Genomic DNA, 17,528 nt, shown 5'->3' on the forward strand with positions numbered 1-17,528 from the left:
ATGGTTCCATTCTAGGTGTGGTGCACGTCAAGCTATGACAATCAACCCAGCAATGGGACTCATCCCTGCTGTGGTGGCTTCTGGTCCAGGGAGACTAAGGCTGTGCTGAACTGCCCACAGTTCCTCTGGTTCTAGAATGTCTGCCCAGGCGACCGGTGCGGCTTCCTGACTTCCCCTTCAGTATCTTAGGAACAGTGAATGCTCTGCTCTGTGCCCAGCTTGGATGTTTCTCAGGCAGCATCTACCTCTTGTCATCTACCTCACTGGCCCAACCTGAGCCCCATGGCCACTCTGAACCAATCACTTTGTGCCTAGGAGGGACCCATCAGATCTGCCCCTAGACTGGGAGAGATGGGTGAAATAGACCCTCTGGTGTCTGTGGGTTCATGTGGGAGGAACAGACATCTAGAAAACAGTTAAAACTGCTGTGGGCCCATATTCTGGGTGCAACCTAGCAGTGTCCAGTAGAGGACCTGCCACCAGAACACACTGGATTAGCTCCCCCAACTCTTCCCGAGGACGTGAAGGAAGGCATGAAGAGTCAGTCTGAGTATTTTGGCTGCTCCGAGCTTCTCTCTTCCTCAGCTCTTCCTCCAGCCTCATGCATGAGTCCCAATCCCGGCATGGTGAGAAGCATCACACAGGGGCAGGGCTCAGACCGGAGCCTTTATTTCTTTATTGGCAACATTCTCGAGCGTCCCTTCCAATGTCCTTTCAACTACTTGCCCTTGGACCTGCTCCTTTCTCCATATTTCTCTTCCAGTGCTTTCTGCAAGTTCATGTTCATAGCATTTTTCCGGTGCCACCGGCCTGCAGGGAACCAGAGAGGGATCATTACAGAGGACAGCAGCTTCCCAGGATACAGATTCCAGTGGCTGTGACCTGTGCCTTTTCAGATTCACCCCGAGGACCCCCAACTCCTGCTCTGCACCTTGCAGGCACCCCTTACCCCGCCTGTGGAGGAGAGTTTCCCCCCTGACCCCAGGTTTCTACCTACCCAGGTCATCCGTCTTCCTCCCGTGCCAGTGTTCCACATCCCTCACCGACTTCTCTATCACCTCCGGCGTGTAGGAAGCCTTCATGAGGCTCTTTGTCTCTTGGGGTGGGCCTGTCAGACACCATGAAGAAATCCCCAAGTCACAAAAGGTAGGCACCTTATGCTTTATCTTGATATCAGTCTGCTCTGTGGGTAGTTGTGGATGACAAGGGGAGTGGGAGGGTTCAGCGTGGCCTCAATGTTTAACCTCTCCTAGCTTCAGAATCTGAACATACAACCGGGGATAAGGTCTGTTTTCAACCTTGGGAAGAAGAAGCCCATCTTCAAACTTGGCTTCCCACAAAGTCTCAGGACAGGGACAGAGTAAAGACACGTTCTTTGTCAGGCTGTAGAATGAGTGGCCTTTAGCCCCCATTTCCAAGAGAACCCTTGTTCTCATCTAAGCAGACTAGAACCGTCCACACTGTGCACATTTTCATTGGTGGTGTGGACCCCTCAGCTCCCCTTTAAGTGAGCCTGTAGTTCTCTGGGATTTCTCTGGTTCGAAACCCCAAACTTCCCCCAAATTCCTCCCGAAAACTCAGTTTTAGTCACAGCAAGGTGTTCAGATCTCAGGCAGCAGCCACTGCGTCGATCCATTTCTGGTTGCTGTGACAAAACACCAGAGTCAGACAACGAAAGGGAGCAAAGAATGGTTTTGGCTCACGGTTCCAGAGCTTTAGGTTCAAGGTGTCCAAGGGTGTGGGAGGAGAGGAGCTCACTATGGCAACCTGGACACATGGAAGGTGCCACCCACATCCAGGGTAGACCCCCACCCCCATGCCCATCCCAGACACACGCTTAGTTGATGTCTCTGAGAACTTCCTCCCAGACATACCCAGAGGCCTGTTTACTAATCTTCTGGACCTCAGGGCCAATCAACGTGTCAAAGACAACTGCCACACTAGGCTCTACACTGACCCCACCACCCGCCGTGTGTGTGAAGATTTACCAGGACCTAAGAATGTTTCCAGATGCTCCCCCCACCTCCCCCAAGCTTGCTCATTCAATCAGACCTCCTGGGAAGCAGATGTGACTATTGTGCCCGTTTCACTGTTGGAGCACAGGCCGAGGGAGTGTAAACCCACGGGGCTGAAGAGCTCGGTCAGGGAAGCAACATCTTTTGACTACAACAGGGTGTCCTGGGGGGGACATCACACCAGGGAGGGAAGAGAGAGATTGAAGATAGCCTTCTAGTTTTCCTGAGACTGCTCAGAGGGAACCTTATGTCCTCCATTGAGGGTTTGTCTGCGATGTGCTTTAAAGTGTCAAAAATAACTAGAAAATGCAGAGTAACTGTGGAAAGGGACAAAAAAAAATCTGGGGAAAATAAGTAAAAGCTCATTTAAGTTTTTAAAAAGCAAATGGAAAACACAAAGAAAGAATGGATCGGCCCAAATACATCAGCAACAGAAATAAAAACTGACTTCACTCCCTGGTTACAGAGAACAGATTGTCGGAGTAAATAATTTCCAGACCTGTATTATTTAAAGCATACTTTAAAAAAAAGACACAAGGAGAGGATGAACATGAAGATAGAAAAAGACACATCAGCCAAATGCCAGCTGGATGCAATTATAGCAAACAAAATAGCCTGTAAGTCAACAGCAGTAGGGAAAATAAAAATAATGGGGGCAGCCACTATGGCTCAGCAGGTAAAGTGCTTGCTGCCAAGTCTGTGCCCTAAGTTCAATACCCGGGACCTATCTAATGAAGCACAGATCCGGCTCTTGCAAATTATCTTCTGACCTTCACAGGCATGCTGTCCCCACACATACCCTCATACACACTTAAAATCAGAGAGAGGGGTTGGGGATTTAGCTCAGTGGTAGAGCGCTTGCCTAGCAAGCGCAAGGCCCTGGGTTCGGTCCCCAGCTCCGAAAAAAAGAAAAGAAAAAAATCAGAGAGAGAGAGAGAGAGAGAGAGAGAGAGAGAGAGAGAGAGAGAGAGAGAGAATGGTTCTAAGCTTGCTTCATTGCAAGCATCTGAATAGATACACCAAGATCAAGAGAGTAATTGATGAGCCTGCTACTGTGGGAAGGATTTAGCGGTTTATCATTCACTAATTAATAGATCAAGCAAAGAGTGTTAATGAAGACTGGCAGGGTTTGTGCAGAAGCCATTAACAGGCCTCTCCTATTAAGCAAACGCAGAGTCTTGAGCTGAAAGAGGATTTGCAAGCTCACGAGGACATCTGCCAGAGCAGCCATGAGCTGGGATGTGAAACAGGTCCCACCAACATCCCAGGACCTGCAGTTCAGCAGGCTGCATTCTCTGAGGATGATGCCACCAAACTAGAAATTGCTCAGAAGGGCAAATTTGCGAGTTTGGTGTCTGTAGTTTATAGGGTTTATGGAACAGGATGAATTAGTGTTTTGGTCTGAAGCCCTCAGCCGTGATGACAGCCAAGGATCAAAGCCAGCTGCAGCACAAGGCTCTGGACAGAACTTGAAAGCGTGCCCTAGGTAAGGCTATAAAATGGTCAGAGTTGGGGCTTGGGTGGTGATGGCCAGCATCCTTTAAAAGGATTACTTTAGCTGTTTGGATTCCCCAAGGCAGAGACTTGCCCACCTCTCGCCTCTTGCCTCTCGCCTCTCAGAATAAATCTAATTAGATGGGATTGGAGTTTCCTTCAGGAGCTTTTGCACTGCCTCAGAGTCTGGTGGAAACCACAACAGGACAAAAGGCTTCCGCCTGGGCTGATGTATCACAGCACACATGGGACAAGTGTACCCCTTGTGCAGGGACCCCTACGTTTCTATAAACCAACCACAGGCAGTAGAGAGAGGTGCAACCCCAAGGCACCGGTGAGCCTTACCCCCAGGCTTTCAGAGGGTAGGGGAGACAGGAACCAACTGAAGAAGCACCAAAAACATCCCCAAACACCAACAAGGATGAGGGCATCAGGTTGACAGCAGGACATACCACAGTGCTTGGTTTCCAACCCCTGCCACACTTCAGCCCACTGCAGCAGTGACTGCAGTGCTTTAGGGCAGCACACACGCGCGCGCGCGCGCACACACACACCCCTCACCTCACCTTAGGAATGCTGGCCCTAGGGGCCGAAGCTCCTGCCAGTTCAAGTCAAAGTCAGACCCAGACTCAGGTACTTTCCCTTGCTCTGGATTCTCCATCTGTGGTAGCTGCATGATTTCCAGTTCAGTGTCTGTCTGTCTGTCTGTCTGTCTGTCTGTCTGTCTGTCTGTCTACGTGTGTTTGTGTGTGTGTCAGTATGCATGGGGGGCAGGTTTGTACCTGTGTCTGTTTATACTCGGAGGCCAAAGGACCACCTTGGCAAGATGTCATGAACCTTAGTGGTGGTTTGGGGGGCAGAATGGCGTATGTTCCCAAACACCTTACAATAGCTCAGTGGCCACAGTGGAATATGATATGGATGAAAGGAGTCACCTGAGCACCTCTTGTACGTGGACACCTGAGGACGGACACCTGAGGATGGACACCTGCGGGCCCCTGGGGAAGATGGGGCTCTTGGACAGAGAAATATTCCACACAAAGGAATTAGAGAAGAATCCGTCTCGTTGCAGACGGAAGTAGACTTGAATTGGATTAAGGGCTTAAAGCAAGCCTGGGAAAGCAGACAGGATTACACCCATGACTCAGCATAGCCTGCACTCCACTTCGCTCCTTCTGGAAGGTTCTGGATCCACAACCAGGAACCTGTTCTGCAGGCTACTCTGGTGCACTGCTTTGAAATCAGCCCTAATCCTGCTCTCACACCTAAGTCAATTCTTCAGCTTGCCCTGTCTGGTCAACTACTCCACCTCACACAAATGCCTGGACAACTGTGCCTAAGGCCGTGGGGTCCCAGCCCTCCTGAGCTGCCTGACACATGGTACACGGTGCCATCCAGGTGTGCAGTGCACCAGCTCAACACCTTAGATCAAATGCTCTAGGGTGGGCCTGAAAGGTCTCCCAAAGGCCCCATGTCAAATGCTTAGTCCTCCCATGGTACTGTTGGAAGATGGTTGAAACCAAGTAGGGTCAACCGAGAGATTTCAGGTCACAGGGTGCAGAGGAGGAGATAATAAGACGTTGCCTTCTTTCTCTGTTTTGCTTCTGAGTCATGAGATGAATGGCCTCCCTCCATCACACACTCCCTGCTCTGACATTCTGCCTCACTAAAACCCCAGAAGGACAAGAGGCCAATTGATAGTCACCTAGGTTACCTTCAAAACCACAGGCCCCAGTAACACTTCCCTCTATTTAGGGTTTTGATTTGGTTTGTCCGAAAAAGGACTTTATTCTTATCACCAAGGCTAACCTGGAACTCACTAGGTAGCCCAGGCTGTCCTCAAGATCACAGTAATCCTCCTGCCTCTGCTGCCTGAGTGCTGGGATTGTAGACATGTACCTCCGCATCTAGTTAGCCTTCTTATAAGTTGATTAGCTTGGGCATTTCTCTGGCAATAACAGAAGGCTAACAAACACTTTCCTTAACTGCTGTCCCTGTGTCTACCCTACCCGGTCTTCCATCCCCCGTGTCCTTCTCCATACTGGATTGGAACAATCCTTCATGCAGATTGAAGAAATCTACTCCCCCATCTCCCACACTACCTTAGTCTCCTACTCTACCCCGGAAAAAGACTTTCTAGGATCGATGACCCAGATTGCTCTTCTTGTCTGACTTCTCTCCCCTGCCTAGACGCAGCCACACCTCCCCTACTCCCATCAGCGAGTGCCAAGGTGAATCCCAGGAGGTGGACCTTGACAGGGACACTGACAGTCACATGCTGCAGGCCAAAGCCCTCGTTCTGGTGCCAGTCTCCCAGTACAGGCTACTCCTGCCTAGTTTTAAGATACCATTTACAAGCCAGTCAGTTCAGGAAAATCCAACAATGAACCCTTGTGAGCCTTGGGAGTTGGCAGAGACTGGTTCCTGCTCTCCCTTGGCACACTTCCACTGCCGAGGCTGGGTGAGGGGCTATGGCTTCCTAAGAGCAGTATTATTTTATAACCATACACAGATTTTATAGTGTTGTAGCTAAGAACTCTTCGGTGACCAATGTGGAACAGAGGAAGGTGAATCCCAGGCTGCAAAGGAGAGTTTGATCTAGCTCCCCCTGCCCCTGCCCCAAGCCAGTGACACCTCTTCTTTAGGCTCAAAGAAAGACCCAGAAAGGCTTCCACTGTGCGTCTGGTTCCTTAGGTGACAGGGACCCAAGCCAGGGAAAAGAGGTCTTGCCAGACAGACCCTGGGAGCACTGAAGACAGCTAGAGGGAGGAGGGCCAGTTAAAGTGGACTCTGGTCAGGGAGGCTGAGCTGAAGAGGGTGCAGAGAGGAGCCCCTGCACACTCGATGTGTACCTCAACCCCTGTCATGCAGAAAAGACCTGGGAATCCTGTTACCCACTAGGGACCGCCATTGTGAGCCCTGCTTCTCATCACATGACTGAGAGGTCTTAAGCTCTTGCCTGCAAGCCCAGCTGTGACACGAAGCACATGGCACCCATGAGCCAAACAGGACTGGACAAGGCCAAGTTATCCTTCTAGAAATGGGCACCCCTCTATCCCACCTTCTCCCCAGGCGATGTCACCATCAGGCTCTAGGGAAGAAAGAAACAAATGGCCTGTCACCCTCCTGTCCTGGAGCCCTGCTCGTGGACAAGTAAGAGACAGAGGTCCAGGAACGTGAGGGCTCCTGTTCATAGTCGTCCCCAGCCACTAATGAGTGACCAAGCTGACCTTTGAACCCAAGAAACCTGCTATTGTCACTGTCAGCAAAGGTGTCAGGTCTGGAGTCCCTGGGCCTCCCGCTTGCAGACTAGAAAACCATAGGTGTCCAGTGTGGGAGGGCCTCACTGTCACCTGCATAGCAAAATCAGGTGCCAGGGACTAGATCCTGGTATTCTCAAAGGACACTGCAGCATGGAGGGTACCTTGGGTGCTTATATTGTGGATGTCTGTAGGGCTGTGCCTTTGGGCCTTAAGATCCAAACACCCCAAAGACCTCTGATCCCCAATGTCCTAGGGACCAAGCAGGCTTACAGCCCCAGCCTTGCCTTTTAATCTGACCTTGAAACAAGTTGGACCGCATGTTGTAGCCCAGGTCATAGTAGTCTGAGAAAATGGAGGAGACTTGCATAGGGCTCTCGGTCCTGCTAGGCCATGAGCTTGACCTCTTCTGGCCCTCAAAGATTTCACCAATGGCCTGCAGAGCCTGGAGGCAAGGAAGAGACAAGAGACCAGCAAGGTAAATGAGTGACTTCTCCTCCTACCCTGCCTTCCTCTCCGCAGGCTGCACCACCACCACCACCACCACCACCCCCCCCCGAAGGGCAAGTTCTACACCTCCCCCATCCAGTCTCTCCTCCCGGTAGGCAAAAGAGAGACAGCAATGATCCTATACACGTTGAGCTCTTACTGTGTACACATCAGAAAGAGGCTCTTTGTAAACCGAGCCTGTCCCCACCATTGTAGAAATAAGGAAACGGAACTTCAAGAGGCCAGACTTCCCCAGTTTAATATGGTTGATGAACCCCAGAGCCCCAACTTGCTGCCCTAATACTAAGGTATCCCACAAAGCAAACTTTTTAGTTTACACTGAGACCAACTTCTTTCTCATACCAAGAAGGAAACTGAGACCCACAAGGTCAAGTCTGGGCCTGTGGGGCAGGAAACCTGAGTATGAGATCAGTTCTGACCATAGAGCTGCTCTTGACTTGGGCAGGGCTTGGAAACCTCTAGGCTCCTGTTTTCCTAGTTGTAAAACATGGGTAGAAGGCAGACCCAAGAGCCTTGAAACTAACAGGTCTCAACAGACACCACTTTCTAACAGTATAAGGCCCTTTGTACGAATGGGTTTTGAGTCCTAATTAAACGTTTCTAAGACAACCTTCCTTCACGTGTAGTCTCCCGAGTCCCTAGCTTTGTCACCTGATCCTCAGAGATCAGTTGGTCCACCATCTTGCTCCCAAATTTGTGGCGGATGTTTTCAGGAATGGCGGTGTCCTTCTTGCCCAGAGGCAGTGTCCTCTGCTCTGAGGACCTGGAGTCCTGGCCTTCCGGCCCAAGACATGCCTCTCGGAAGGTCTCCCTGGCATCTCTGGAGCTGGATCTGGATGCTCCCTTCTTCAGGTCCTCAGGATGTGAGTTCATAGCCAGAGAAGTCCTGCAGATAGGAGTTGGTGGCAGAGGTGGGGTCTCCAGGTGGCTCTGGCCCAGAGGGCCGCCTAAAGGGCTCTGGGAGAGTCTTGGATGGTCCTTAAATTTGGAGCTGTCCAAGGAGCTACGGGCAGCTCTGCAGGAGTCCATGTCCTGCTGGCCCTCCATGTTGTTCGGGTGGGTCCTTGTCAAAGTGGTTGTACCTGGGCAGGGGGGTAAGATGGATGGTGAGAGGTGGGAGGTTCAAGATGGGGGTGAGGAGCAGATGAGGGGAGGTGACAGCTGGACCGATGGGAGGGAAGTAGACAAAAACCAGAGAACCAGAGCCAGACAACAGGTCAGTACAGAAGTCACAAGACCCCAAGGCAAGGCAAGAAAGCAGGGGGGACAAAGGGATGTCAGTGGGCAGACCTCCACAGCTCAGTTGTTGTCCCCATAAGGCTGTGACCAAAGGGGCTGTGACCCAGGCTTGTTCAGCCTTCATTAGGCCAACTGCATGGCCTTGAGCAAGTGATCCAGCCTCTCTGAGCTTTAATGTCCCCTAGCACACTTGGATCAGCTTCCTTGCTCACTTTGAGCCGCAACAAACCCTAAGATGAATCCAGCAGGCATAGGGGTGGCAGGGGTGGCTCTTGGCTTGGCCAGATTTCAGATTGGCAAAGTGCCAGAATGGGCTCTTTGCTCCCCATTCCCATGTCTTCTGCCTTCCCTTCCAGCCACCTTCCTGGATCTCGGGGCTTCCTTTCCCATTCCCATTTGTATCACCCCAAAACTCTGCCCTCAGCTTATGTCCCTCCACTCCTGTCATCCCTGGTTCAGATAAGGGACGGATGCCTCAGTCCCTGATCACCCTGAGGCACTTCACCTCTCAGGGTCACCCAAGCTGGTCTACTACCTGTTGAGGCTATCCCTTTCTTTTTATAAATTTTTATATTTTTTAAACTTTATTTTTATTTTTATGTATAAGGGTGGTCTCCCTGCACCTAAGTCCAGGCACCAAGTGCCCACAGAGGTCAGAAGAGAGCGTTGGATTCCCAGAGACTGGAGTCACAGACAGTTGTGAGCCACCATGAGGTTACTGGGAATCGAACCTGGTGGGTCTTCTGGAAGAACAACTATGGCTCTTGACAGGAGAGTCCTCTTTCCACCATCCACCACCCTTCTGTTTTGAAAGTCAAATCAGATTTCTTACACACGCACACGCACACCTCCTGTCACCAACCCCATCTGGCTAGGCCAGTTCTCTGCTCAACACTATACACAGTCCATTTTCACAGCCCTGGATGTCCCCTTTCTACCTCAGCCGTAAGCTCCACAATGCCTCCTTCCGCCCAGTAGATAAGGGAAGAGGATCGCACAGGTGAGGTCCATGAAGGAGGCCAGTTTCCAGCCTTCTGCCACACCCCACAATCCCCAGAACTTTTGAGTCCCTCAGTAAAGGAGAAGACAGATGGCTGCACAATATCAGACCCCAAAGAGTAACAACACCTCATGCAAGCCAAGACATCAGCCTTCTCTCTGCTGACTGTAGGCTGCACTGATGACCCTGGATTTGGCTAACCAAGAGTGTTTTCTCTAAGCAATATGGCGGTGTGTATTCCAGTACATGTGCTGTGCATGAGAGTCCCTCGTGGTCCTCACAGTCTAACCCCATTCTCAGCCCCAGGAGCCAGTTTGATCAGCTTGCCCCTAAATATTCCAGAAGACTCTTCCAGTCTACAACAGCGTGTTTTGCTTTTGGGTGTAAATGAAATCCAACTTCATGCTGCATTCTAACTTGCTTAAAATACACCCTTGCACCTCAGAGTCCAACCCACACCATTGGTATGGAGGGAATGTCCCTTCCTACTTCACAGACGCCGGCTGCTGCCCCACTGCTTGGTGGCCACCAGTCAGGTTTTAAAACAGGCTGGTGCAAGCATCGGGCTTCACAGCTGTGACTTTCTTGCCCTGTTGAAAGCCCCTGCCTCAGGGATCATGAGGGGTAGTGCCAGAACCCCCGGCTCCACTGGAAGTGGTGTGGGTGCTTCACCAGGGAGAGGGTGCAGAGAAAAGTGGGATCTCTTTCCATTTCTCCCCACTTCTGCCTGCCTCTCTAACCCCACTCTTTGTCCCCATCTGCTTCCATCCACAAATCCAAAGGGAGAGATTGTCTCCTGGAACCAGATGGCCCTCCTCTCCTAAGTTCTGCCCAAAGCAGCAGACAGTCAAGCAGTGGGGCTTCCGGAGCCAAGTAGGGCTTCTAGAATATAAGCCAAGGTAGGAAGAACAGAATACACAGCACCTGCCTGGTCAGTGGAAGTGTCACCTCCCCCTAGGAAGACAATGTCTGTGCAGGAGCAAACTCACACTCCTTCCTGACCCAAGGTTTAGTGATGCCATGTCCCCAGCCTGCCCTCCTGGCTGCCTCATCTGTTGAGCTATTATGAAGTAACAATAGCACCCTAGTCTTCTGCCAGCCTTCAGGGTTGGTAGCACCTCTGGCCTGGGTATGTCCTGGGTTCTTGGGCTCATAGAGCAAAGATCATTACCTTTGTCCTTTGGGCACCCAGAAATGTTGAGGGTGGTGGTGTTATTCCTTGGGGTCTGATATTGTGTGGATGGGATGGGATGAGATGGATGGTTGGGTAGGTGGGTGGATGGATAGATGGATGGAATGGGTGGATAGATGGGTGGGTGGATGGGTGGGTGGGTGGGTGCGTGGATGGATGGATGGATGGATGAGTGGGTGGATGAGTGGGTGGATGAGTGGGTGGGTGGATGGATGGATGAGCTGTTGGTTGGGTGGATAGGTGGATAGATGGATGGGATGATGGATGGATGGGTGGGTGGATGGAGGATGGATGGATGGATGGATGGATGGATGGGTGGTTGGGTGGATAGATGAGCTGTTGGTTGGGTGGATAGGTGGATAGATGGATGGGATGATGGATAGATGGCTGGGTGGGTGGGTGGATGGGTGGGTGGATGGATGGGATGATGGATGGGAGGATGGGTGGATGGATGGATTCATCTGGCCTTCTAAAATCTCATTGTATCTCTGATCATCCATTTCCCAGCCAAGTGAGCAAATTAAGTAAGCCCCACTTTGTTTACTAATGTGAACATGGAAGGACCATGAACCTTGTTTTCTGGCTTTGGCCTTTTTTATCAAAATGCCCCTCACACTCACTAAAACAGATTCTTGAGTCAGAATTCCCAGGACAGGCTTAGAAACCGAGGGCTTAAAATAGCTCTTGGGGTGACTCCGGTCACTGGGAAGCTTGTAGCAGGATACCCTGATGCTCCCTACTGTACTTGCCATCCTCATTTGCCCTGGGGAACATTCCCAGAGCTGACCTGACTCAGTCACACCTAAGACTCCTTTCCCCTTCCAGGTCTGCCATCTCTTGTACCCAGTACCCAGAGCACAGATGCACACCCGCTCTGACACCAACCCCAACCCATAGGCCAATCCAGATGGGGCTCCATCAGCCCTAATGAACCAACCCTGCCCTATATTCCCATAGCCCTGCACTTTAGGTGCACAGAGGTCTCTCCAACAACTCAAGCTTAACCAGAGACCAGGACTGCATTAAGTTAGAGCTTCCAGATCTGGCAGACGAAAGGCTCAGCAGCTCCCTCCACTTCTGTGCTCAGAGTAACCTGGGCAGGTCAGCCCATGCCATCTAGAGACCTCGGCAAGACTGAGGGAAAGATGAGGTGAGCACCCTAACCCCCACTCCAAGAAGCCAGTCTGTTCAGGTAGTGTACACATCCTTGTCCTACCTTCTCGGCGGCTCAGCTCCATTGACTCTGGCTCTGGGACCCGTAATGTCTGAGCTTGACCCTGCAGACAAAGCAGCACATTCTGAGTGGTCTCAGGTGACAGTTTCCATAAAGCATGACATCTTAGAACTGATCAGGGAGGCCCTGGAGATCCAGCCAGCCCTGGCCAGGCTTCCTGTGCTGCAGCTGCACTGTTAACTTATCATCTAGTACACCCCAGACCCCAGCACCACTTCACCAGATGCTTCTGGCTAGCCCAGGGCACAATCTGGGCTTCCGTGACCTTTCTCACATCGCCATGTCACTGAGATTCTCGATTTTCTTCCTAATCTCCTCCCATCTCTTCCTCCTCTCTCCCAGCAGCCCCAGGAGGCCCTGGCTTTATTTCTTCAAATAGAAAGTTGTCATCAGAAGCATCAGCTGATATGTTAACATCCCAATGAGGCTCTTCACGGATGCTTGGATGGAGGGTCTGTGCTCCTAAGCTGCCTTGGTTCCTTCCACATGGTCCCTGCATAGGACAGCTAGAACATAGCAGCATGGGACCAGGAGAGCATGAAACCTAGGGCTTCATGAAAGACTGGTTGAGCCTCACCCCAAGCCCATTTTACCCATGGGTTGTTCATTGAAGAAGGAAGGAGAGCCTGGAAAGGGACCCAGGACCCAAGAGCATCTGTTCTGCATCCTCCAATGCCCCTGCAGCTTTTGTAGCTGTGTCCCTTTCTCCTAAGGAATCTTTTCCTCATTTATATTCCCTTATTTAAAGCACATGTGACATTTTCCCCCAGTTTCTACAAATGTAGTGATGTCCCTGCAATAAAGCCTGTTCTGACATATAAGCATCCTTGAAATAAGGGAGGGACAGAAAGAAGCAGCAAGTCTGAGCCAGAAGAATGTCCTAATTTCATTTTTGTTGCTGTGACAAAACACCCTGTCAAAAGCAATTAGGAGAGAGGGTTTCTTTTGGCTCACAATTCCACATTACAGTCCATCCAAGCAGGGAAGATGAAGATGGCCAGAACTTAAAAGCTACTCACACCCCCACCCACAGTTAAGAGCAGGGAAAAGTAAATGGACTTGTGCTTACTCCTTGGCTCACTTTCTCTACTGTTGTACAGTCCAGAACCTAAGCCCAGGGAATGTTGCCGCCCACAGTGGGCTGGGTCTTCCACCTCAATTAACATAATCAAGACAATCTCCCACAGACACATCCAAAGGCCAACCTGAACTAAAAAATCTGTCAGTGAGATTGTGTCAAGTTGACAAAAGTAACCATCAAAGGGGTCTCTGAGGACTGAGGCCAAGTGGTGGGGGGAGGCTGTGTCTAAGGTCACCCAGCAAGTTGAATTGCTGATAAGCTCAAATCAGGTAGGAACCAGACCAATTTTATTCCCTTGAAACATTATTAGTCCAAATGCCCTATTAATTTTGACTAATTACCTGGGGCCAAGGCTCAGTTGGAGAACACGTGCCTAGAATGCATGAGGCCCTGGGTCAATCCTCAGCGCCACTAAGTAGAAATTATCATTTGACCACTGCGCCTTTTCTGATATGACTCCCGATGGACCCACCCACAAATGTTCACAGGCTGATCAATGCTCAAGTGTGGACTGGACCCAGTGACTTGTTTCTTGATTAAAATGATGTAATGAAAGTGGTTCTATCACTTCTGGGATTAGATTCACAGCATTTGTCTGACTGGTGTTCTCCCTGGCTCTCTTCAGTGGGCTTACTCTGACCTGCTGCCATGCGTGAAGCTGTCCCACACAGATGTCATGTAGAAGGAAGCAGGGCAGCCTCTTAGCTGGCAGTTCGTGAGGAGCACAGGCCCCAGGTCACAGTGTCCTCAAAGAACCAAGTGAGCTCAGTGCCTGGAAGAACTTGAAAGTGGATCCTCCAGCTTAGGACCCATGTAACACTACATCCATGGGACCTGACTCACCATGTAGCAGGCTATGCCCACCACTCAATAAAACCACATTTTCTCCTCAACATATCTTTTGAGCACAAATTCTTCCACACGGGACCTTCTGAACTAGAGTCTCTATAAGCCACAGAAACTGAGACCCTAGCTTGGAACCTCTGAAAACACTTTTTTAAAAAAAACCAACTTGGAACCTTTGAAAACTGCTTTCTGACCATGTGTCGCATGGCAATATCACACCAGATACATTTTGGTACCAAGAATGAGCTATTGCCAGGTCAAATAAATGAGATTAGGGAGAGGTTCTGGACAAGAGGTGGGTACCCCTAGGTAGAGATTGGGATGCTTGGAAGGAAAAGGCCCCTGTTCATCTTGAGACCCAGATGAGCAGGAATCAAGAAATGGCTGCTGCTGTCAAGGGCACATTGGGCAGCGGGGCACCGTCAGAAGGATTTAAAGGCAGGCATCCCTTGGCATTCCGTGGTAAAAATGCAGAAGTGCTATTGCCTGCAGTGACGTGGAAGGAAGACGGTAAACTGCAATCTGAGCAGTGTGATTGAGAAGCCAGCCACACCTGGGCTCTGTGCGAGCTGTGTCCTTCTGGCTGCTTTTGGGGAGGATCATTACACGTAAAGGAGCCAGGTTTCAAGGCTTTGAAAATTCTCATACTTGGGCCAGCAAGATGGCTCAGCAGGTAAAGGTGCTTGCCAAAAAACTTGATGACCTGAGTTCAATCCCACGTTGCAGAAGAAGTGAACTGGCTCCCACAAGTTTTTTTTTCTCTTCCACATGTGTATCTTAGTGCACACATATATGCACATGTGTCTATATGTATGTGCACACAACAAATAAAATACAATAAAATATCTTTTAAATAAAAATGTTCTTAACCTTTTCATATGCCAAAAGCTGCACAACTAGGAGGTGGTTCTGGGGGCTAGGGGGACAGCTCAGTTAATAACGTGCTTGCTGTGTAAGAGCACTCAGCACCCATGTAAAATGCCAGGAGTGGTGGTGCACAATTGTAATCCCAGAGTTGAGAGGTGGAGCTAGGAAGACCCTTGAGGCTCCCTGGCCAGCTAGCCTCATTGGTGTGCTACCACCCAGTGAGGAAAAAGCAGGGTGGATGGCACCTGAGGAGAGACACCTGGAGGTTGATCTCTGGCATCCACACTAGGTGCACACATATGCATACACACATGCATATACATGAAAATGCACACAGACACACATGCAAATGCACATACACACGTGCAAATGCACACACACATACATATACATGAAAATGCACACAGACACACATGCAAATGCACATACACACATGCAAATGCACACACACACACACACACACACACACACACACACACACACAAGAAAAGGCTCATAGAACTTTCAGGCAAAGGTCAACAGTAAGGCATACAACTTGTTAACATCATGGGAAAAAAAGGAGACCAGAACATTATGTTTAGCCACATGAAAGACTGACTCTTTAAGGCAGTGGTTTTCAACCTGTAGGTTGTGACCCCTTTGCTGGTTGACTGACACTTTCATGGGGGGGGGGGAGTCACCTAAGACCATCCTGTATATCAGAAGTTAACATATTTTACACTCATATATCGCACACATGAATATATATAATGAATATATCTAATATAATATAACATATTATAGTAGCAAAATTAGTTATGAAGTAGCAACAAAAATAATCTTATGGCTGAGGTTCACCACAACATGAGGAGCTGTAGTAAAGGATCGCAGCATTAGGAAGGCCTGATACTTCCTGGCAGCTGGTGGCTTCAGGAAGGTCGCTGGTAGTAAGAAGCCACACCAGAGCCTCACCCATGCCTAGACCTAATTCAACGATCCCCCAGTTCTCCCTTACCATCACCCCTCATCGGGTTAGATGACAGAGACCTCCAGTGGGTGCATGTGTGATCCATGGGAGAGGGACATGTGTTTCTGGGACCAGCTGAAAGGCTCCCAGGGAATCTCTATGTCACAGAGTAATCTACTCCCCTTGAGGCAGGAAGGCCTAGTAGTTTGTTCAAATCAGCAGTTTATGGTGGGACTCAAGAATGCCATCTCCATGTTGTAAAGAACAGGCTCTGTCTTTGTTCTCATGCTCTCTCAGACTCTTCTAGCCTCCCTGGCTCTGATGGAGGCCAGTGGCCACATACAGAGGCACCTTAAAGAGGTAGCTTCTGTCCAGCAGCTTCTGAGGAGCTCATTCTTCTATTAAGAAGCCTTGTGGGGAAATCCTTGAGTCCTAACTCACACCATGAGACGCTGAAACAGGACCCACCACAACTGTGGCTATATTCCTAACCCACTGTAAGGCCATAGACACCAACATTGTCACCTGCTAAAATCTGGGGTGACTTGTTACCCAGCAAGAGCTGACTTCTACAACTCACATTAGCACTTGGTGATGATGGGTTGAATAGGAATGGCCCCCATAGGCTCATGTATTTGAATTCTTGTTCATTAGGAAGTGGTGCTACTTGACAGGGATTAGGAAGTGAGGCCGTATGGGAGGAAATGTGTCATGGAGGTGGGTTTTGCGGCCTCAGAAGCCCAAGGCAGGTTCAATCTCTTTCCTCCTGCTGCCTGCTGATCCAAATGTAGAACACTCAGCTACTCTCCCACACCCTGTCTGCTCGCACACCACCATGCTTTCTACCACGATGATAATGGCTCAACCTCTGGACTGTAAGCCAGCCCCAATTAAATGCTTTCCTTTATAAGGGTTGCCATGGTCGGGGTTGGGGATTTAGCTCAGTGGTAGAGCGCTTGACTAGCAAGCGAAAGTCCTTGGTTCGGTCCCCAGCTCCGAAAAAAAAAAAGAAAAAAAAAAGTTGCCATGGTCTTGGTGTCTCCTTACAGCAATAGAACATTAAGTAAGACACAACTCCTTTAAACCAACAGATTAGTGTGTCTTCACAAGGACCTACAGAGATGTTCGAGGTCCCCATGAACTTCCCCTCTGTCGTGATGGAGAAGATGGGGGTCAAAGAAGTAGGATTAGGAGTGGGACTAAATAGAAAAGTGAATGTCTAGCATGTGGTAGCCCCAAGAAGTTTTTATTGGGGGTTGGGGATTTAGCTCAGTGGTAGAGCACTTGCCTAGCAAGCACAAGGCCCTGGGTTCGGTCCCCAGCTCCAAAAAAAAGAAAAAAAAGTTTTTATTGGAGTTACTCATGGCGTGGGGGGAGTTACTTAGAAGGAATAACTCAAAGACAGGGCGCATCAGTGCTTTCAAATTAGCTTTCTAATCCTACCTGTCCCCCATGGCCAGTCGCAAACCACTCTGCCCCTAGAGATGCCCTTTTCCCCAGAGGTACAGCCAGTTAGAGCAACCTTCGCTGACTCACACAGAAGGTGGACTCACAGACCATCACTGACCTGGAGAGCAAAATCCTGAGAGGTGTACGCAGCTTCAGCCTGGGCACCGGCCACTCACAAGCAGCTCTGAGTGGGGAGAAGTAAAATGAACCCTCAGGTGGTGATGGAGCCCCACCCTCCTCACAGGTCTCTCTGCCTCACCTCCCCAGGTGAACCACTCTGGAGGGTCAGACAGAGTAGCACTGCTACCCAAGAGGACCAGTGGGTCACTGGTGAGCCGTCTTCCAACTGCTCATTGGGGTTGCCATGGTGACACTATGTACTGGCTTTTGTTACC

At 50.1% G+C, this 17,528-nt stretch overlaps 1 protein-coding gene across 3 annotated transcripts; it reads right to left on the reverse strand.

Annotated features, from left to right (window-relative positions):
- Positions 1–653: 653 nt before the first annotated feature.
- Positions 654–17,507, reverse strand: Cimip4 (ciliary microtubule inner protein 4). 3 transcript variants are annotated; one of them, XM_039079912.2, is made up of 7 exons: positions 17,393–17,507; positions 17,252–17,317; positions 11,927–11,987; positions 7,931–8,361; positions 7,070–7,214; positions 998–1,108; positions 654–810 (listed from the first exon to the last, which is right to left on the reverse strand). In XM_039079912.2, the coding sequence occupies exons 3-7, from the start codon at positions 11,946–11,948 to the stop codon at positions 719–721; spliced, it is 801 nt and encodes a 266-aa protein (XP_038935840.1). In that variant the 5' UTR covers positions 11,949–11,987; positions 17,252–17,317; positions 17,393–17,507; the 3' UTR covers positions 654–718. The 3 variants fall into 3 exon arrangements, with proteins under 3 accessions (XP_038935840.1, NP_001037754.1, XP_038935841.1); NM_001044289.1 differs by having other exon boundaries at positions 17,252–17,397; XM_039079913.2 differs by lacking the exons at positions 11,927–11,987; positions 17,252–17,317; positions 17,393–17,507 and adding an exon at positions 10,447–10,520.
- Between the last annotated feature and the right edge of the window lie 21 nt (positions 17,508–17,528).

The sequence above is a fragment of the Rattus norvegicus genome, chromosome 7 (genome assembly GCF_036323735.1).
Source record: "Rattus norvegicus strain BN/NHsdMcwi chromosome 7, GRCr8, whole genome shotgun sequence".
Lineage (NCBI taxonomy): Eukaryota > Metazoa > Chordata > Mammalia > Rodentia > Muridae > Rattus > Rattus norvegicus.